Source organism: Podarcis gaigeae, assembly GCF_964106915.1.
Source record: "Podarcis gaigeae genome assembly, chromosome: 8".
In the NCBI taxonomy this organism is placed as follows: domain Eukaryota; kingdom Metazoa; phylum Chordata; class Lepidosauria; order Squamata; family Lacertidae; genus Podarcis; species Podarcis gaigeae.
Window position 1 is genome coordinate 51395208 of NC_139684.1, and position 23501 is coordinate 51418708.

Genomic DNA, 23501 nt, shown 5'->3' on the forward strand with positions numbered 1-23501 from the left:
ACTCTAGCCTTTTCCTGACATACTAGTTTTCTGTAGGTGGGAATCTGTTATGATGGAACCTTCCATCATCCTGCATAATTTGAACAGTGCAGTCCAGACATCAATTTACCATCTAATCTACTAAATAAATAAATAAATAAATAAATAAAAACACTGTTAGTAAAAACTGGGGTTAGGCAGGATGAGAAGACAAGACTCTGTCCTAAAACTGAAGCCACAGGGCAGTTAGAAGGTTAACATTTATTAAAGAACTTCCAAGCCTGTAGGGATATTGAAAAGTGTGAACAGTTAATTTTAGTAGCCTAACACAGAGATAATCTGTGTTAACTTGTTATTGTAGTCCAACCTTATCTTCTGACTTGTAGAAAACTTTGTGAGGAGACCCCAAAGTGCTCAGAACATCTTGGCACGAATCACCAAAATAAACACAGCGCTCAAATACCCGCATCTTGGCATCAGCTAATACACCAGGGCCGCAACCTGAAAAACAAGGGAAAGTGTTAATAGATGGGATACCAAACTTCCAAAATGTTGCTATGGCCGGAAGCCTTCATTCAGCTCTCATCCAGCTAACCAAAAGGGTGAAAGGAGAACAGAAATTGCACTGTGGCAGAATTTAGAAGTCTCTCAACAAATGAAAATAAAAATGAGCAACTTCAGAGAGGTGTGACGTGCAACTCAGGATGCAAGTGACATTAGCAGAATCCAATTAGAAAAAAACTAAAACACTGAATAGAAATGTACAAAACACACTTGCCACATTGGAGCAACTCTCAGAAATAACCTGTGGAAGACAGATTATTCAAATTCATGCGCCCTAGTCCTCCTCAGTCTGGTGGCTTCCCGATGTCTTGGACTACCAATTCTGAGAGCACCACATTGAGGAAGGCTGGTGCAAATTAGCATGCAGCTGAAGCATCCATTTTGACCCGTTCTGTTCGAGTCCTACTGAAATGAAGAGGACTTGCACAAGAGCAGAAGTGCTCTTTCTGTGGGTCTGGGGTTGTGCTCTTTCTTCTTTAGAAATGGCCCAATGAAGTACATTACTATTCATTGCATGAAGTGTGGGTTAAAATTTTAAATAATTTGCAACCAAACTTATGCACAAGCACCTGTCTATAAAAGATACTCTAGATTAATCCATATTTTATCAGGAATGATTGTTACATTTTTATCCCACCCTTGATCCAAGGGGCTACAGGCAACACACACAGCCTTTCCTGTTTAACCTTACAATGCAACTATACTAGAGGGCAAGTTAGATTGAGAGTGCGTGTGGCCGTCTCAAGATCACTCAGTGAACTTTGTGGGTTTGAGTTTCCTGGTCCTAGTCCAATACTCCAGCCATCACAGCAGGTGTGGGTAACCGTGTGACACTCCAGATGCTTCGGGACTATTAACTCTCACCATGCCTGGCTGGAGATGATACGAGTTGGGAGCCCAACAGCAGCTGGAGGGCCAGACTGCCCACTCCTGTCATACACTTTCATGAACCAGAGTCCATTTCAACAGATGCATTAAATGTAATCCTAAATTGGCACACAGGACTGTGTGGAATGGATAAATTAGGTCCGAGGGAAACAAAATGAAAGAAGGACACACTGAAAATTTGCTAAAATCAACACGGTGACACTTAATAAGGCCAAGCTGCTGATAACACCAGCATCCGGGCTTCAGTAAGCTTATTACCACATGAAGAGTAATAAAAATCCACAATCTCTTTTCAAGCCATAGGTGAAAGTATTTTAAATGATAGTATACATCTTACATAAATTTAACATGGATCAACATTTTTGTTAATTATGAATCCCCTTTCCATTGTCCTGCTCTCAGACTGGGAGTTCTTTAGATACACTGGCATCCAAATGAAGTACATTCACTTTGAAACTGAGTTTTGATATGCATGAGTTAACCCTTCAGTGCATAAAGCTAATAATGAGTAGCTAATACATCCAACATCTTTTTCTTTAAATTTCAGGCATGTATATATGTTATCTGGACTTCACACTCTACCTTGAAAAACCATTTACAGTTTCTGGATAATAGCTAACTCCTTCCTACTATTACCAGGATATATGATCCCTGTCCTAGGCAGCTCTCCTTTCGCCTCCTCTGTAAAAATAGAAGCAAATTCCACTTAAAATTGGCTACAGTTTTATTCATCTTGTAATCAAGACAACCAAAAATCCTTCATTTTGTGATGCTAATCTTCAAGTGAACAGAAGCAAGACTTGATGAACTTTTCATTCATTACAGTATCCACAAATAAACTAACACCAAACCTTCAACCAAAGGCTGGATTGAAACTGCACTCATTTTACCTATTTCTTAGGTGATTCTGCTGTTCCTCCAAGAAGCTCATGGCAGCCAGTGGCGTTGGGCCAGGATTGGTGTTATATGCTCAGTCTTGCCCTGGTGAGCAGCCTAGCTACTAAATTCTGCACCAGCCAAAGTTTCCAAACCACCTTCAGAGACCACCCCATGTATAGTGCATTGCAGTGATCTAACTTAAAAGTTACCATAGCATAAAAGTGAGGCTATCCCTGTTCAGGTAGGGGCACAGCTGGGCCACCAACCCAAACTGATGTAAGGGACTCCACGCCACTAGGCCACCTGAGCCTCAAGCAACAGCAAAGGATCCAGGAATACCCCCACACTGTGTATCCGCTCCTTCAAAGGGAGTGTAACCCTATCAAGAGCAATCAACTTCCCATCCGTACGGTCTAACGAACCATCCACTAGTTGTGCCTCAGTCTTATTTGGATGGAGCTTCAATTTGTTGGCTCTCATCCAGTCCATTACCAAGGCAAGACACTGGTCCAGCACTTCCACTGCCACGCCTGCAGTTGTAAAGGAGAAGTAGAGTTGTGTGTCATCAGCATATTGCTGACAACGTATTCCTAAACTCTGGATAACTCCACTCAGGCTTTTGTGTTCGTATGAGACTTATGAGCAAACTTGTATGGTTAGCCTGCTCCCCTAGAAACCCCAGATGTCTTCCCAAAACAGAATCCTTCAAGGGTGGAGCAACATCCCAAATCAGCTTCAAAATATGGTTTCATATCCTGGTTTGGTGGACTCTTGCAAATGATGGTCAGCCTGTATGGTGTTGGTGTGGCTACGACATGACTTCATAAACCATGGTTTGGGGGTCACATCTGAATTCTAATACACATCTGACTACTGGCTGACTGACTCTTAATCCAATTTTAGGCTTCTATGTCTCTATGCTGGTAAAAAGCACCTCCTAATTCCCTTTGCAACCCTGCTAAATCCCTGGGAATCTTTCCACATCTCCCAAAGGTTCTGATTGTGAATCTGGCTCATATATAGTTTTGCAGGAATTCTTGCTTAACAGACAGACTTACTTATTGCTCAAGGAGAAACCCTACACGTAAGACAAAGTTTCATTATACCAAGAATGGTGTTGCAATGAACTTGGAATCAACTGAAGAAATATTTCCTGGAATGTACGAGTCATCTCCAACGGAGGAGGTGACAGAGTAATCAGAAGTAAGTACTTTAGAGATTCCGAGATATATAGGTTGCCCATATTCACATTTGTGCCTTTGAAAGGAAACCTCTGCTCACTAATACCTGCAGTGAGTAAGCGAAGCCGTAAACCTGAGGGCCCAGCTCCATCTCTCAGAACATCAACATTCTCCGCATACACATTTCCAAGGAAACAGCTGAGGGGCATCATAGGAGCCCTGAAACAGCAAGATCATGTACAATTAAACAATATGCAGATTAGTGCTAAGCAACACATTGTTTCCGGTTCACTTTTCTATACCAATAGCGAGTGCTATCTGACTAACAGCCCTAACTCAATAGTGGTGTCGCAAACGCAACTTACAGATGAAGAAGCAAAAAGAGAACTGCATTCTTTAAAGGAACCTTACCATTTACTAAATTTATGCTAAACAGCCAGCAACACAACATAATGCCCATGTTGAAATTTAAATTAAACTACCACACAACAAAGTCCACACTATAAACATTTAAATAACTGGATTTCTAACTGGAAGTAACTCTAGTGAGCTTGTTATGGCTGAATTTGAATTCTAAAGCATGGTTGAGAAAGATTAACTATGGCTAAATTGATAAGCTGCATAGGTTGCAATTGACCAGCAAACAAGAATTAGAAACCATAGTTTGCAATAGGTTTGCAAACAATGCTTTGATGAGATGTCTGAATTGATAAACTGGTTATGAACATCATTCTGCCTTCAGAGGCTATTGCATCTTCAGAATAGAGCACTGACCAAATGGAAGCAAATAAGCAGCTATAAACCATGGTTTTCGCCTGCCCTTTTGAAGATAAAACTATAGTTTGGGTTCAAAAATTGTCTTTACAGATCCTCATGGTTTGAGAAGATGCTTAAATTAAGTTTGGCTCAATTAACTCTTGAATATGTTAACCAGCAGGGTTGGTTGGTATGTTTTTAAATACCAGAATACTGGTAAGTTATTGTGTGAAGAGGCTCTGTAAACACAAAATGATAGACTATGTAAATAGCCAAGTAAACTTGAATACTGTAATAAAGCTAAATATAGCCAGCATACATAATTATATGCACATAAAATAACATGAGATTTGACTTGGAGATATTTCCCAAAATATAAGAGCTACTTACTTGGTATCTTGAAGACTGTTTCCACTATAGATGTACATACGTTTCACAGTTGCACCATGGGGAATTTGCAGGGAAGCTAGGCCATGGGCAAAGTTTGGCTGGGAAGGTTAAATTAAAATTATATTTGATTGCACAACATATAGTTTTAAGTCCAATAATACTAAATCTTGTACCACATACAACCAAGTGAGTCAGAATGATCTTCAAAAACCAGCAAAACTTTATCTCTCTACATAGCAAAACGAAGATTAAAACCCCCATGACGTGTCCTGCAGCAGTTAAAACCCCCATGAAAGAACTTGCAGAAGTCACTTGCATGTACATGTATACACACACAAAGTGGATCCCATGGCACGCATACCCCACAAACCATTTCTTCTCAGTAGTCTATGAATGTAGCTGATTAACAGACATAGACATCAGGACCCCCTCCTCCCACTCACCATCCTTTCTTCCCCCTCCTATTTTGGATGAGAGATTAATTTCAGCACCTCCTGCTAGGAGGCGAGTAGTTCATTAAACTTCTTCCAACTAGGAATATTACTGTTTTCTTGTCTTGCAGTGCAGTTTGAATTTTAAAAGAAACAATCCATGGTAAAGGACGAACACCAATCTATATTGCAGTGGTCCCAGAATGTTAGCCAACTGCAGAGTCCCTAATTTCAGAGGTGTCAGACCTCTGCAGTGTAGTTATTGTAAAATGGTAATTTTCATAAAAAATATTTGCGAATCTTGATTTGAAGATTTAGGGAGCCTATTGTAAATCCACATGTACTTTGTTCAATTACCGTATTTTTCTGTTTATTGGACGTCCCCATGTATAGGACGCCCCCTATTTTTGGGGACTCCAAGTTAAGAAAATGGGGGGATATTGCCCTGACTCATTGAAATGGGGGGGGGGGAGGATTGCCCAGAGGCTAACAGGCTGCCTATCAGCTGTTCTCTTGCCGGCAATCGCTGAGCAGGACACAGGACTCCAAGTGTGGTCTGACCATGGCAGAATAAAGGTAAAGGGACCCCTGACCATTAGGTCCAGTCGCGGACGACTCTGGGGTTGCGGCGCTCATCTTGCTTTACTGGCCGAGTGAGCTGGCGTACAGCTTCTGGGTCATGTGACCAGCATGACTAAGCTGCTTCTGGCGAACCAGAGCAGCGCACGGAAACACCGTTTACCTTCCTGCCAGAGCGGTACCTATTTATCTACTTGCACTGGGCACTTTTGAACAGCTAGGTTGGCAGGAGGAGAGGTACTATTACTTCCCTTGACCGGGACACTATACTTCTGTTGATGCAGCCTAGAAAAAGCATTTACACTTCCCGCCCCCCTGCTTTTGTTAACACCGCCAACAGTTTGAAACAACTCTGATTCTAATCTCTGCTTTGAGATTGAACTATGGTTAGTGGTTAACTATGATAATACCAGTTCAGATATCACAGTAAACCTATAGTTATCACTAAGCAGGAAAAGGCAGAGGGGGGAACAAGTGGGGTGGAGAGAGGGAGTGTGTGTCAGCCTGCAGGATACTTTTATAGTTTGGAAATCAGTTCCAATGACAGCTGAACTAGGCTTAAAGGGGAAGTAACATATCTCAAAAATCAATAAATTAAGGCACAAAGACAGTTACAAGTCTTTCAAAACACAATGACTGCTTTGTTTAACAATGTATTTATGAACAAAGAAGATTTCAGACCTCATACTTTGGAGTTTCAGTCCATGAGTCCAATTGAAAGGAAAAAGACAGTCCTCTGAAGTTGAGGTGGAAAAGTTGTTCAGCAGAGTTGTACACTGGAAACACACACACATACATGCATATAAGAACAGCAATTTATCCCTTTCCAATCTGACAGTACTGTCAAGCAGTTTAGCTTTTTATTAAACTATGCCTCAAGTGCTTATGAAACATCTAGCAGCAGTTGGGGCTTCAACCTGTCTAAAGGCAAAAACCCATGGGGTGAACAACAGGGATAATTAATGAGGCCAGATAGGAAGTTTTCAAATGCTCAAGTGCCAGATATATGAACTGACCTTTTGTTTCTTTAACAGCACAAGGTTTTTCTATTCTCATTATCGCTATGGAATTTGTAGGATTGAAAAAAACATAGCAAACCCATCAGGCACAGGCTCCATCCTACTTGTTTCTCCCACTTTCCTCACATGGCTTGGTGAAATTGTAGTGTAGCATTATGTGTATATGAAGGACAATGCTAACCATGGGTTGTTCTTAACCAGGGTTTGTTATTGTTTAACAAACCCTAGTTAGAATGCTAAACCTAGTTAGTATAAACCTCCACAGCAAAATATTGGGTTGTAAACTAACTGAGAGTAGATCCATTAGTCAGGTCAAGTCTACTCTGAGTAGAACTAACAGTGGATACAATTCATTGCTACTATGAGAGGAAGGAGGGCACACGCCTGATATAACCAGCAATTGTAATGAGGACTGTTGCCTCTGCATGTGGTCTGAAGCAATATCATTATAATCTGATGGTTTTATAATTCTGTTAGCACAGATCTGCTTTTTCGTCTCATCCCAAACATATTCATATGACACTGATTGCAGACAGATAATACTTGATGACTTGAAGGAGTTTTGAAATAGGTATTGTTTCCTTTGGTGTACTCACAGCTTTAGTCAAACAGGATTTTCAAGTTTCTAAAGCACTATTGCAATTATAGGGAACCTTTTTCAGCCCAAGAACCTCACTGCCTTCTAGGCAACCTTATAAGAGTCACATGCCAGTGGTGGATGGGGCCACAGGCAAAAGTGGGCCAAGCAATGACTGTACCTTTGGACAGTAGGCTTGTGTCTACACACACTATTGGACCCTCTCTATCATCCAACCAGGCAAGCATGAAGCATTTTCAGAGTTCAAGGACACATTACAGCCAAGCAAAACCACCCAAGGAGGATGTACAGTAAGGCCACTGACTGGCGTAGCCTAGGAAAAGAGGGAGTATAGAGAGGCAGATAGAGAGGCTGGGGAGTTGGAGTTGCATTTGGTTCCTGGGCCTGAGGTTCCCCACTACAGCTACCTGAAAAACCTGCTTGACTAGAGAATATAACAGAGCCAGAGAAAAAAATTAATGAAACATAAAGCATAAATGCCACAGGAGACAAAGTCAAAATTCTTACCATGAATTTCTACTGGCAGGGGTTATTGGAGGGCAATCAATAGTCTGGGATGGCTCTGCCCACTGACTGGACAGGCAGAGTCCCAAAATGATGATCCTACCCAGAGGAGGGTCCATCCCACTCACACCAGACCAGCCAGAACAGAAAGAATGACCCATCAAACCACATGGACTCCATCCACATAGGAGGACACAAGTTGCAACAGGTCCAGATCCAGAAGACTAACACAGGAAAAAACAGGCCAAGGGGCAAACAGGGAACCTTTTCAAGAGCCCTATTGCCTCCCTGAGCCTCCTAGAGATGGTTAAGGATAAGGAAGAAACCTTCTGCCTAGCCCTTACCCATCGAAGGAAACAAATATGGCCTCAGACTTCAGGAAGGCCAAAGTCCTATCCAAGCAGAAACATCCAGAGTGCCAGGACCATGGTTGACAATGGAGTAGGACAAAATTAAGGCAGAACCACTTTGTGAGCTCTGTGAAAGATGGTCTTAACCTTTAGGACAGGCATGTCCAAAGTCTGTTTGGGGGGCCTAATCCAACCTGCCAGTTGGTTTAATACGGCCCCCAGAGGCAGTTCCTCCCCGTGGTTCTAAAAAAAGGTCAACAACTTGAATCCTAAAAAAAAGGTCAATAACTTTGTTCAGCACTCATGCATGTTCACTTTATCAAACCTGGCCCTCTTTGAAAAAAGTTTGGACACCCCTGCTTTAGGACAAAGGTCATATCAGGCTGAAGTTCCACCTTGTCTGATAAGAGTAGGATGGCCTCTCCCTTGGGCAGGATCATAGTTTGGGACCCTGCCTGTCCAGCCAGTGGGGAGAGCCATCCCAGACCGCCTTCCAGGAACCTCTGGCAACATAAGTAAATCAACCATAAGCATCAATGGTTCTATCATACAATTTTTTTCAGCTCTCTGAAAATATATATATTGTCAGTCTCATGCCTCTACTAACTCATTTTTTATCACACTTGGCAAGATAGATCATGAAGCACATAGAAAGCTAAAACCAAGTTTAAGCCTCCTTCATAAACAAATAATCCCTTGTGAATGAGACCCTTTGGTCTATCTGACTTTCAATTCCAGTGATGCATAGGGTACAGCCACAGGCACAACCAACCAAGTATCCACATGTGAACAGTGCCAAGAATTGCCAACTCACCTCCTGGATGTGTTGCTCCAAAAGACTGATCAATTTGTTCTATGGTTGGAGCAATAGCCTGAGAGTTAAAATGGACACCACTGGAAGGAAGGAAAAATCAATATTGCCATGGACGCTTTCAGTCAATGGAGTCAAAGGCAAATGAGAGATCAACAAACACAACACCCAGCTTTTGTTGGTGGACAGCTAATGTACTTTTGAATAAGATAATTCAAAACAAATCAGTGAACAATGTGCAAGGTCTCTTGTGAAAGCCTCTACGTGCATTGGGGACATAACCTGACTCTCTTTGACTCATTGTTTTAACTTATCTGAAAGAAGTGTGTATATTTTATGCATGAATATCAAGAAGCCTTATTTAGTGATATTTTGAAAGTCATCATGATCACACTTCTTAAAGTTTCAAACCAAAATATTAGATATTCAGACAGTTGGCAATACTCCAGTTGAATAATCAGAAACAAAGTGGCCAAAATTGAAGCCCCTTGAACTCAGTCGATACGGGGGAAAAAATTAACATGTCCCTCTCTGGGGCTTTGCCAGGCGTAAGTCTCTGAATCAGCATTGGATCAAATATTTGTTGTATTCAAAGTCACTTATAAAACAGCTTCATGAGTCTTTCATCTTCACAATTCATTTCGAACTTAACTATTTTTACAGTCACTCAGAGAAGAAGGTGACTATTCCCCTTCTACAGAATGAAATAGTATCTATATGGATGCTCTGCGCAACCCTGCTTCAGTGAGGTTTCCATGAAGCCTTTTGTGAAATTTATGAATGAAGATATTTTGGAAAGTCACCAAGAAAAACACAGTAGAAATATACTCAATACATTTTTAAACACAGGAAAAGAGAGGCTTTTGTTTCAATTATGTGCTTCACTGAGCAGAGTAAGATATTCTGAGGGCCTGAAATGAAGCCACTTTTAAAGCCAGTTTCTCTCCCCGCTCCTTGTTTTCAGCAGTTATATCTGCATTGTCACACAAGAGCACACAAAAATTAGCTGAGGGACAATTTGTAGAAGAGCACAGCTTAAGCCTTAAGATCACCTGAGGACAGATCCTTATTAAAGACCATTCCCTTTCCCTAAGAAACTGTAAAGGTGGCTGGAGATCTCCAAAAGAGAAATCTCAGCACCCTCACCAAACCCTTCCAGGATTCTTTCAGGTAAACCATAGTTTTTAGGACTGTAGCATGCGTCTTATGTTAGCTATGAAGATGAGCTGAGTGTCTCGTCTCAGTTTCTTAAGCCAAGATGGGATAAGGCTGAACAGGATATCTTTTAGCTGAGTGACTTTTCAGCTGTTCTTTCTCAATGGCAGACGTCCTGCCAACCCTAAGAGGGGGAAAAGGAATAAGTGGCTACATTTATTTGACTGACCACTTACCAATATTTTAACTTCACTTTAGTCAAGTCATAAACTTCAATCACCTAAAAAAACAGGAAAAATACCATTATTACAAAAGTAAAAGACTGGCGTTGAGAGGGGGGGAGAGAGATGCATGCATGCATGGATACACACACATGGACACACATGGACAGCAGGACTGTTGAGAAGTATTGAAAAGCTTTTCCCACACCCCACTGAGCAGTTCAGTAAAGCCCCTCCAGCTCCTGATGCCCCTCCAGCTCATGTGAGCCAGAGCAGTATTGGGGCTTGGTAGGGCTGGGTGGTGGGAAGAAGGTGGGGAGGAAGAAGCAGCCAAGATATATTGCAGACACTGTGGTATATCAACATATCATGGTATTTAGCTGCTGATATATCATGATGTTGAAAACCAAGATATTGCCCAACCCTTGCCACGCAGATGATGGTTATATAATAAAAACATTCTAAAATAAGGGTCTGTCCAGTGTGTCTCTTTCTGTTTCAAATGTAGTTGCTTTAGGATTTTATGGGGCAGGTTTTTAAAATATTGTTGTAAGCTTCCCTGAGCAAGGCAAATGTGTTGGAAGGGCGGGTGCAAGTTTTCTAAATAAATAAGTATGTGATGGTTTAGTACTGCAGGTATGAACTCTGGCAAACTCAGGCTTATGGCCTCTTCTTCTTTGCTGTAGCCACAGATAGAAGATCAGAAGCTTCTGCTTCCATTTTCAGCAAGCTCTGGTTTTGTCCAAACCAAGAACTTCAGTTTGAGGAAATAAGTCTGGCTAATTAGCCACAGCTTGAAGTCAGTTTGTTTCCTTAAGCAATAGAGTTTGGACACAGCAGGTTTGGACATGGCAAGTAACTGTTAAAAGCTTCCAATATCCTCTTCACAGCTAGAGGAAGTAGAGAAATGGCATGTGAGTCTAGAAGTTCATGAATGTAGTAACCACCATCCTTTAGCATTATCTGCAAACCAGGCCAGTCTTAGAAAATAGGAAAGAATATGAGTGTAAGTACCAGAGTGAGGCTGCAGCGAGGGAAATAGGAAGAGGAGGGCAAAAATGAATGCATGGGAGTGAGTGAAAGAAAGAAAGGTGAAATAAGGACCAAAATATGGGGCAGAAGCAAGCCATGCTGATTATCTATCCCACTAAGGACATCAGACATTTATTGAGCATATTAATTTAATTAACTAATTAAAATGTCAATTATAGCATCTAAAGGAGAAAAAAAACCCACAGAATTTAATAGGATTTAATGAAGGTAACAGTTTTCCGTGGGCACAAAAAGTATAGGGGGAAAAAATCTTTGGCAAAAAATCTTAGTTCAAGATGAACAGATCTGTTTGCAGCAATGCTTTCATCTCTAACATCTTCCTTATAGGAAACAGTTTTGGTTACAATCTGATTGTAAATCTATATGTTTACTTTCTATCTGAATATAAAAGGTTTGCCACAGCCAACCAAGTGCAGACTTTGTAGTGATAGGACCTTGGGCTCCCTTGTCTTTTCTTTCTATATGGATGCTTTGTGTTTTTACAAATCTTGAGGTTCCGCCAAACATGCTCTAGAGTGGGGAACCGCAGGAAGAAACTGCAGCTTATAAGGCCTGCCTTTGGTACCACTGATCAAAAGATCAGCCATGGTGTGGGTATATAGGTTGTGGTGGGGACGGGAGTTGCTGAGGCCTCATCCACAGTCCAACAGTCCATACGGGTGGGCCCAGAGCTAATGACCCACAGTTAACAGGAGCACTGCTCAGCTGCCTAGGTGACACACTGCTGCATGTCTTTCTCAGCTCCACAATTCCCAAGTGGCACTGTGAGCATGTGCTAAAACATTTGAAAACTGAGTTTTATATTTAAAAAGTGATTTCCTCCCCCCCCCCCCCATCTTTGTTAGAAGAAGCTTGTGGTGAGTGGCTCAAACATGATTTTAGCGAAAGTGGGTTCACATATTGCTAGTTAACAAGATGTTACACTAGGCACATATATTTATTTTTATCTTTGCTATGGGAGGGGGAATTTAACTCATCTTCCCTACCATATTTGCAAAACAAAAAGCCATTACTTAAAAGCTGCTATTAGCACTGGGAGAAATGCTCCCACTGGTGCCTGTAAAAGTCAAGAGGTTTCATGAGGAAGAACTGGGTGGGAGAACAGATAATCTACTATTAAGATGAAGTAGTATCCGGGACTGCTTTTAGCATATTTAAGAATCTCCATTCCATTTCACAATAAAGTAATCATAAGTACAAACAAATCAAGACATAATACAACAGTCTTGTATTGAACAATTTGCTTGGTTGCTTGGCTTAAGTTTAAGTTTGCCCTTCCAACTTTCAAGTCCTCATTGCCAGTTAAAACCAGCTAACAGTTTCCACCACCTCTTTGGGATCTCATGAAACTGAGAATAGTCCTAAGTATCATAAGCATTTCCAGATGACTTCACCCTGAGGTTGAACAAAATGCTGAAATGTAGATTTCATTTGGTGAGCAGTTGGCTGTGACAATTTCCTTTGCAGTCTGAACTGCAACCACTGCCATGCCTTCATAACCATTAGACTGGGCAACTGTAACAGACACTGCATGGTCATATCTGACTGTTCTGAAACTGCTGCTAGTACAGACTGTTGTGGCTGATGTAGACCCATGTACAGTACTTTAGGTGATGTTGTGCAAGTCTACAATAAGTCAGAATAGCTTTTTGGGGCATCTGTTTCTGTTATTTCGGACTTAAAAGGTAAAGGTAAAGGACCCCTGACAGTAAAGTCCAGTCGCGAATAACTCTGGGGTTGCGGTGCTCATCTCGCTTTACGGGCTGAGGGAGCCGACGTTTGTCCACAGACAGTTTTTCCGGGTCATGTGGCCAGCATGACTAAACTGCTTCTGGTGAAACCAGAGCAGTGCACAGAAACACCATTTACCTTCCCACCGGAGTGGTATCTACTTGCACTTTTGGGTGTGCTTTTGAACTGCTAGGTTGGCAGGAGCTGGGACCGAACAACGGGAGCTCACCCGGTTGCGAGTATTCGAACTGCCGACCTTCCAATTGGCAATCCCAAGGCTCAGTGGTTTACACCACAGCGCCACCTGCATCCTTTGTTTCTGACTAATAAGGTGCTAAATGGCCAAGATCCCACCCACCTAAACAACAGCTCCCTTCACATGCCCCACTGTGATTTCTAAGGTTGGCAAAATGGACATAACATTATGTACCACGGAGTGTTGCAGCAAGGGTTAATTATCTATAAAGAATGCCTCTAGGTAGCTACTCCATCCAAAATAGGGTTTCTGCATTTAAGAGTTCTGAAACTGAACAATGTTCCTTCCACAAGCAACATATTACTCTAGAGTCCCTTTTCAAGGAACTGGCCTGCAGTAATTGAGCAGGATTGCTTTTATACGTAGAAATGAACCTCTTTATTGCAAGACATTTCACTTGAAGCGGTTAGCCACTGGATAGCTCACATATTACTTGTTTCAGCTCTTGGAAATGCAAATGTTGGTCAGTCCTAGGACCAAGATCACCTGAGGTTTGCAGTCATCAGTCCAGCACAGAAAAGTTTTCCTTCTCCTGGATTAAGCAGAGGGAACACCTACCAAACCAGTATATTTCAGTTCACTAAAGCCCTACCCCAATGCCTAGCAAATCTGATTGACAGGACTTGTAGTTTGGACTTCTGGAGGGTGCCAGGTTGGGAAAGGGTGTTATACACAATGGAGCGGCATAAGAAATCAATTGTGAATGTTTAACAGCATGGTATTGATTCATGTACAAGTGAATGTTTACCAAAGCACTTTATGTTCTACCAAGTAAGCGGCGAAAAAGCATTATGAGCAATAAAAAGAAAAGCCTCTCATTAAAAAGAGAGGGGAACTAAGCAAATTAATGTGCGGCCAAAACCAGGGAGTGGGGGGGAAACCACTGTCAATGAAAAGCATTTCTTGACAGTTTCAATGAAAGAACACTCAGTGACTTAATGTTGCTCTTTAAAAAAAAAAAAGGAAAAGGAAAAGAAATGAAACAGGGGGTAGCACCATGTAATTTCTGTGGGTAGAATTTGGTTTAGGGGGAAGAATAACAAGCATGCTAATCATATTAATATTTCATTTGTGCAAGAAAAAGCAAACATGTAGTGTGGGGATTGCCACCCCAGTGCCTGCGGCACCCACAATGGCCTTTCCTGGCACCCATGGGTGTTGGGTTGACAACCCATGGTGTGTGGGGGGTGGGGGCAGACAGGTGGAATGGTAGAACAGTGCAGAGCAGTTGCCAAGGGTCCATCCCTTTGCATTCTGGTTGCTTCGAAAGGAAGTGGCATGGATGGCTTCCCTGCTGAGCAGCTGGTCCAGTTTGCTGGCTACATGATGCTGGCAGTGAGCATTTCCTATGAAAAGGTTGTATGTGATTCAGAGAGATGCACTTAGGCAGAGAGATGGACAGATGTGTGTTAGGTTGGTCTCTCTCTCTGTCTCTCACACACATACCCAGAGAGAGAGAGAGAGAGAGAGAGAAACAGAACTTGTAGATGGAAAATAGGACTGGTTCTCCAGCTTTTTTTGGTGGGGGGGGAGTATGCCTTTTTTCCCTTTCAACAAGAATTACAGTCATCTACAACTTTCAGCTAACATTTCTTTATAAGCTGATGATTCAATATGACATAAGGAAAAGAACAAAGAGCTCCAAGATAAGGGCTAAAATAATGAGAGAAAGGGACTGGTATGGTGATCACTTAGCTCATACAAACACTCTATTCCACTGTGTGCTCTCTAAAACTGCTTTTTCCTGAGCACGTTCTTGAGCTGTGCTTAGACCACTAGTCTCTTAACATCCCTAAAGCTATGTATTTTGTGTTTTTATATTGTGATTTTGTCTTGTGAACCACCCTGAGACCTGCAGGTATAGGGTGGTACACAAATTTTAATAATGACAACGATGATGATATATTTATAAAACAGTGGTACATAAATATTTAAATAAATAAAACAGAGACATAACCATCAAAGAAAAGTGTTGGAAGAGACCCCAAGGGTCATCTAGTCCAACCCCCTGCAATGCAATGCAGGAAACACAGCTAAAGAATCCCTGACAAGATGGTCATCCAACCTCTGTTTAAAAACCTCAGGTGGGGTCTGACCAAGGCAGACCAAAGATGAACAGGACTAGGGGTAGGGAGGAGAAAAATGCCCAAGGTGTTGTGCAAATGGGGCAGTGAAGATTGACAGGCAGTTCGGGAAAGAGAGAGAGGAAATAAAGGGTAGGTAGAGGAGGCTGCAAAAGAAAGTCAGAGCTGGCACACACCCCATTTATATACATTTTAATATTTGGTAGGGACACGGGTGGCGCTGTGGTCTAAACCACAGAGCCTAGGGCTTGCTGATCAGAAGGTTGGAGGTTCGAATCCCTGCGATGGGGTGAGCTCCTGTTGTTCGGTCCCTGCTCCTGCCAACCTAGCAAATCAAAAGCACCTCAAAGTGCAAGTAGATAAATAGGTACCACTCCGGCGGGAAGGTAAACGGCGTTTCCGTGCACTGCTCTGGTTCGCCAGAAGCGGCTTAGTCATGCTGGCCACATGACCCGGAAGCTGTACGCCGGCTCCCTCGGCCAATAAAACGAGATGAGCGCCGAAACCCCAGAGTCAGCCACAACTGGACCTAATGGTCAGGGGTCCCTTTACCTTTAACTAATATTTGGTAGGCCTCTTCCTAACGAAGCAATAATGCTATCCAGTATGTGAAGGATGCCAGGCATTGTATATATTCAAAACTAGTGTTCTGTTCCCTGAGCTATGATCACCTTTCCACTGGCACATTACCTAAATACAATTACATTATTCAGGGCAAAATAAATAGATAAAACATTAATAATAATAATGTAAGTTTATAATGTCATCATCACACTTCAACAAAAAATCAGTTCACTATATTAGACAATCACACACAAGATCTAAATAAATGACTTAAGCAGTTGCCATGGGGATACAGTCCCACAGTTGTTAGTCAGAACACTGTTGGTATCATTTTGGGAGTGCATGCATGCACATTTAAGCCTCAGGTGGGGGAAGCAGAAGCAGAGCTGCATTTCTCTAATCATATTTTTACCTTGAGTCTTTGATTGAAAGCATCAAACAGCAGTTTGATTCCGTCCTGAGTCAGGTTAAGGATGAGGTCATGGCTAAGAGGAGACTAGAAAACAAAAAAAAGAGAAATTAGTTGGTGGCAGCTGGGTTATTTGTGAAGTTATGCTCTCCTATGACGGAAAGCCAAGGAAAAAGAACCTTGACACTGGTTTCTCCCAGCTGGCAGAAGGAACAGTTCATTGTTCCATGAACATGGCTGGAATAAAAGCTGCTGCTGCCAAATCCCCTCCCATTTGCCCATTGAAATGAAACTAAAGGGCTCAAGATTCACATGCCACTTGAATTAGAAGCCCAGTGCTTTCATGGAAGGAAGGAATCAAAATATGGCATCTGTGTCTCAGCTTGAATAGCAAAGAGGAAAGAGTGTTTGCCACCCTTTTAGCACAAATGAAAATTAGTGCCTTGAGGAAAAAGAAAGGCAGAGCACCCCTGGTCTGCACCACCAATGTATTCTAGGTACCAAAGGCATCATACACTTCTTAGATTTGCATGGACCTTGTGAGGCAGGATAGGCTGAGAGAAAGTAATTTCCCCAAGGTCACCCAGTTAGCTTCGTGGCCAAATGGGGAATGACCCTGGGATGAGCCATCACAGTTCTGCCACCACCAACAGAAATGTCACATCACATCAAACCACAATGTGTTTCAAAAGAATAATTTCATGCATGCAGGTGCCAATTATCAAATGAACAAAGCTCAAGCATAAAGCATCCATCCTATTGTTGTATACTGTTAGCAAAGCTGTTAAGGGCTTTATAGGCCAAAACCGAAATATTAAAAGCTGGCGTGGTAGCTAACTGGCAGCCAATGTAGCTCCTTAGGAAGTGGTGTGATCTACTTGTGATAAGCTACTTTAGTGAATAGCCAAGTCACTGCATGCTATACTAGCTGCAGCTTTCAGGCCAGCCCTAAAAGCAGTGCCCTGCTTTTTCTCTCTCCTAAAAGCAAGAAAACATATACTACCATTTTATGTTATAATTACTGTATCTGTTGAAATAAAGAATAATATTATGGATACATTTTAGATTATAAAATGAAACTAAAAACAAATATGTATTTTTTTTCCCTATGGGAGAATACCAAGAGAATGCCCTTTTTCAGGAACTATTCTTGCTTTGCATGTTTATGAGGAAACAGACGCAATTCTCTCCAAGCAATGAGAACTGTCAACAAGCATCTCAACAGCGCTAGACTAGATGCAGAAAAAATATTAGCAGGCAACAGGGCTAAGTACTGATGACGCAAGCCTTGTTAGAAGGCTCCTGTACAGAATGTTTATGAATTTATGCCAGGTCTGAAAATCTCTTCAAGGATAGCAGAAGAGATCTGAAGGATTCTTTGATCTAAAGCTTTGCCTAAAGCTTATTTTCCTCCTTCAGCAAATATTGCAGTCAGGCAAAAACTGATTCCGAAAAGAAACAAGTATATCTTCTGAAGCATAAACAGAACTTCAAGTGTGTCCATGAAAATGGGGGAATATTCCAAAGGAATGAATGGGAGTTAGATATCGAATTCCTCATGGTATTAAAAATAAAACCTGACAGTGCATTTCTAAGAAAGATATTTCTAGTTTTCAAGAAAAACAGATACAACCTTCCCTGTGTGCTTACCAGAGGTAATTCTTACTAGCCAGAGGCAAGTCAAGGTGCCAGGCCCAAATATTATCAGAGGCCAACAGGACTCCAGAGACAGGAAGCTGAGCCACTGCTGTAGCTACCACTACAAGTGCCGTTGTCTCAACAACTGCACGGCCAAAATGATGCAATCAACACAGCCAGCAGTCTGGAGAGTCACTGTCATGGCAGTGCAGATGTGACTCCCAGCAATAGTCTGGATATGGTGAAAAAAGCAGGAAGTTGCAAAACCTCCTAGAGTTAAAATGGCCAGGAAGGGTTATACACATAGCAATAGGGAGGTTTAAGCAACACTGACAGTCTACTTCCTCCTCCTCCAAGACAGTAAAGTTTCTTACAAACTGCTACAAGATCAGATTACTAAGGTTACCTTAACTTCAGTGAGCACAGTGTAGGATAAACAACCACTTGAACCTCCACTTGGGGGAAAAAAGTGAAGAGAAACTCATGCTGATTGACTCAGCAGCCCTTGCAAAGTCAAGAGTTTGACACTTTTCTCTTTCACCTGTTTTATCCCTAGTTAAGAGATCATGTAAACAATCACAGGGCTGTCATCTCAGTTTGCTGAAAGTGCCAAGTTCCCTCAAAAGCGCCGAGTGATCTCTAAACAGTCAGCAGAAAAGCAGGACTGGAAAACCTTGAGAGTCCTGGTTTCCATTTAAAGACTTGAGTTGTTTCCTCCCCATCAGTTCCCCTTTGCTTAGAGAAAAATAAATGGAAGGCACCCTATTTAAAACCAGCAGCAACATGGGATCACCCTGCTCTGCTATTTTGCTTGTCCTCACAATGGGACACCTGCTTCCGATCTCTTCTTGAGGGGGAAAATACCATCAGAACCATTCTCAAGCTTTGACTGTATCAACAAACTCCAAATGATGTTATATCCTTGGTACTAACACTCTTATTCTTGAAGGTCTGGAATTTCACCATGTTGGGTATGAGTAACAATACCAGGGAGTGGGGGGATAGTAATATGAAGAAATATTTCTGTATTTCTATTTCTCTGGCCCCACCCCCACCACACACCTGCAATGCCTCCTTTTCATGGCTTACAATTCGCCAGGCTTGGCTCAGCCAACCGGGGTGGGGGAAAGGCAATGGTGTATTTCCAGCTGAGCCATGGATGGGAAATCATGCCAACATAGCTTGGCTGCACCAGGAACCTCCCAGCAGAGCCAGAGATCCACTTGATCCTTGTCCCAGTCACCCTGCCAGATCTTGCTATAGGACTGCTCTCTTAAAGCAGTGGGTTAAAGGAGTCACTTATATGTAAGTGAAGGACCAATCGGATAAGAACATAAGAAGAGCCTGCTGGATCAGGCCAATGGCCCATCAATTTCAGTGTCTTATTCTAAAAGTGGTCAACCAGATTTGATCTTTCTCAAATATGAATATTTATAGATTTGCAGACTTGCAGATTTTGGATCTCCACCACTATTGGGAAGTATATGTAGTGGTATCAATGAGAAACTTGATTTAAACAAGCATTCCCCCCCTCCCCCACTTGCTGATTTAAACCAATCTATTCTCATAAGGCATCAGGCAGAAAAGTGGGGATGTCATAGTGAACCAAATTCCTTTGAGATGCAATATAAGCCAGAGCAAGAAGCTGCAATTTAAAGACACATTACATTAGCCTTCCCCAACCTGGTGCCCTCCAGCTGTTTTTGACTACCCCATTAGCCCCAGGCGGCACAATTGGAGCGCATGAAGTCGGGCAAGGCTGCATCACATGAATGATCACTACACAAAGATCAAAAATTATAATCATTTTAAAACTCAAAACTACGTTAAATAACATATACGTTATATGTTAAAGTTTGAGACATTCAAATTACTTCTACAATTCAAGCAGCCTCTTTACCCAAGACTGGAGTGGCTTTCTTTCCTCCTCCTGCATTGTTATGCACTGTTCTGTGCTTTGTTGTTTTGATATTGGGTGTTTTTGTGGTTTTAATGATTTTAAGTGTACATTGCACTTATTATAATTGTGATATTTTTGTAACTTGCCTTGGGACCATTTGGTGAAGGGTGGGGTGTGTAAGTACAAACAATAAATGAAACAAAATAAATAAATAAATATGATCACATGAATAATTGTCAACAGGGTGCTTTTCTCATTTGCAAAATAAATAAAGTCATTATGGAAGCCATAAATCCATGTAACCTGGAGTAAAAGAGAACAGACGCATTTAATTAAGAGAGTGTGTACATGGCAGGGAGCCAAAAGGTCAGGATTTACTCACAATTATGCTAGTAATTGTTACACACTGGCCAGACAAATCACTCAGATATTGAGGATTTTAATACAAATTGAAGGCTGAGGCTATAATAAGAATATAAACTATTTTCATCTGCTTCTTCATAGAAAGTACGGTACATGTAGCAAGACGTAGCAATGGGTGTGCATGTGTGTGTGTGTACACACATAATTCTCGTCATTTCCCCTCCAGACAAAATTACTGAGATGCAAAAGTGCAACGTTTATATGCTCATGAACTATACTGTTCTGATTTTTTGCTGCAGACCAGTAAAATAGGAGGAATTAACAGAGCAGATTACTGTAACACTAACTGAACTTTTAATCATGCAACAGCAGCACAATTAAAATATCTATAAACTTTAAATTATAGCACCTGCTTTTATTTTGAGTTATTACTTAGAATCTTTCATTAAAAATATGGCAGTGTACAACAAAAGCATTAAAACATCATAAAATTATTAGATCATAAAATACAGAACACATGACCAACATCAAATCATATTAATTTTTTGATGCTGCTGGCTAAACAGAAGTTTTCAGCAGGTGACAAAATATCACAATTGCAGGTGCCTGTCTGATTTCAATAGCAACAGTGATACTATAATAATAGCCTGAATTTTCTAAAGCACACTGGAGAGAAGGGGTAGCATTTCAGATACACTCCTCCTTATTATAGCAAGACTTCACTTACCTATTTCAACATTAGGACTAAACTTGCTTTTGACTAGTTTCAAATACTGTTGGCTGTCCAGTCAGATACAGGGATAGAAACCAGCAACCAAAACAATCACAACAACCACTCATGGTGCTTTCAACAGTTCAATTTCTAGAACAGTATGAGTATCTTTAATCTTTTCCCATCTCTTTCTGATTAAGAGGGAGACTTTGCAACCTTTCTTTCCCAACACATCAATTTTGTAAACTCCCTCTCTTACAGAATACAGCTTTTGTGAAAAGCTGTATTTTGATCGGTCACTTAAAACCGCAAGCGGCAATAACATCAAGTCACAAAATAAAATGTCTAGACAAGAAACAAATACTGTCAATTATTTTTTAAATGCATATGTGTGTGTGTGTGTGTGTGTGTGTCTGAAAAAGCATGCTATTTTTAGAAAGCCACGTCCTCCAGGATGTGGCAACCGTAAAGGATGACTGGATGGCATGTGGCTAGGCAACAAACACAATGACATTACACAATATTTACATATCTCCCCATCCTTTCTGTGCAATTAAACATACAGAATACTTTGAAGCAAGCACGCTAGGTCACAACTTACCTGTTCACTGTAGAGAACCTGGACATTTTTTATGATGCGACAGTGTTTCTGAAGAATTGCTACAGCCTGAGCCAATGGCATTCCTGCAAGGAGAAAAACAACAAGAGTTAGAGACGTTGCTCCCACTTAGCCATGTTGGCAAAAACGTGTTTGCTCAACAGGGTCAGCTTGTGGCAGTACTGGCTCAGTGGCCAAGAACAACAAGTTGAACACCACAAGCATTTCCAGCCAGTGACTAAACTTAGTCTCTTGTCAAATTAGAAGAAACCTGTGTTTCCAGAACAGAAACAGCCATGTTAAGCCACTATGCCAGACTGTTTTCTAAGAAGTTAGACATGAGACAGCATTGCTAACACAGGAGCATGAAATCACACATTAAATCAAATACAGTTTTACATCCCTTCACTGTATTCAGTACATGTAAGGATGGTAATCCTGTTTATATCCATACATTTATTCTGTTTCGTTTTGCCCAGAATCCTTACTTGCTAACTCTAATCCCTCATTTCTTAAACTTATAAGCATGTCTGAACTACACATTCACAGCTTTCTTCTTCCTCTAACAAAAAGTTCACTGGGCCCATTTCATACCTTACTAGCAAGTATACCCTCACCAGTTCTCTGAAAGTTGTACTGGTACATGAGTTTTCAAACATTTGCTTAAAGCATTCATACTTTGCAATTTTAGGTACACACTTAAGCCAAAACACATATACTTAAATGCAGGGTACCATCCAACTAATTCGTACTCACACAGAACCAATGAAATCAACAGACTTGAGTTTCTTAAGGCCACTGATTTTAGTGGATTTATTCTTGTGTATGACTCATGTTGGATATCACCCATAACATGCACAGAAGCTAGAAGCTACTATGATGCACCAGAGTCATCCCAGATCTTCAGTACTTATAACGAGTTTGTTGAAAAGAGGAGAGTAAGGAAAAGGAAGAATTTCTAGAGTTATTATTATGTGACCAATGTACAATTGTATTTACCTGCTCTGAGTTATTTGGATAAGGTATCCTGTGAATCTGAAAATAAACCCTATTCTTAACGTTCAAACATCTCTGGAGCTGAATTGCTCAAAAGTCTATGGCAGTCTACTCTAACCTGGGGCCCTCTAGATATTTTGGACTATGTTTCCAATTGGCTCCAACCACCATAGTCAATGGTCAGGGATTATGGGAATTATAGTCCAAAATATCCAGAGAGCACCTGGTTGGAGAGGGCTGATCTATGAGGTAAAAAACACAATATAAAAAACAGAAATATTTGATGCAACATTGATCCTTCAATTACTTCTCGGTGGGCAAATAAATATCTTGATAAATTCAGGACTCCATGACACCCAAACTTGTGCATGTTTTTCTTCTTTTTCAGCTGTGTGCGAATTGTCAATAAGCTCATGCCAGCTGATCTAGCAACAGAATTCTAACAGTGCTAGGTAACCTATCCACATTCAGCTCAATATCTCTTGCTTATCAAGTGACTGTGTAATAATCCAAGGAATGAAACCATTTTTTCAAACCCATAATACGAAAAGAGGCATGAAGGTGTTTAGACTGAGAGCCAAGTGAAGTGTGTGTGGTTGGGATTTCCATCCCTGAGGGCCAAAGGTGGAAGGTGAGGTTTTGCCTTCACATCACTCCTCCTAAGTGCAGTGATGAGTCCTTTCCTCATAGTAAGGAATGGCCATTCATTTATGCAGGAGAAACTAAAGCAGAAACTGTTGCTCAGGCAACATCTGAGTGTGTTTGCAAGGGGGGGGGGGACGGGACCCCAGTCACCCTACCCCCAAGAACCAAGACCTTTCTACATTATCCTGGGTTCAGATTCCTAGTCAGACCAAAGGTAACACTGCTGGGAACTGGCTGTTGAGAATTC

General features: G+C 41.4%; 1 protein-coding gene across 1 annotated transcript in view; it reads right to left on the minus strand.

Moving 5' to 3' along the window:
* The window catches only part of PHAF1 (phagophore assembly factor 1), a 42074-nt gene that overhangs the window by 9798 nt on the left and 8775 nt on the right, over window positions 1-23501 (minus strand). The window contains exons 3-10 of the mRNA XM_083749937.1: window positions 21617-21699; window positions 16406-16489; window positions 10321-10364; window positions 8933-9012; window positions 6329-6423; window positions 4638-4735; window positions 3598-3710; window positions 347-480 (exon numbers count right to left, since the gene is read on the minus strand). Of these exons, the coding sequence (XP_083606063.1) occupies window positions 347-480; window positions 3598-3710; window positions 4638-4735; window positions 6329-6423; window positions 8933-9012; window positions 10321-10364; window positions 16406-16489; window positions 21617-21699 (731 nt within the window). The remainder of the gene's footprint in view (window positions 1-346; window positions 481-3597; window positions 3711-4637; window positions 4736-6328; window positions 6424-8932; window positions 9013-10320; window positions 10365-16405; window positions 16490-21616; window positions 21700-23501) is intronic.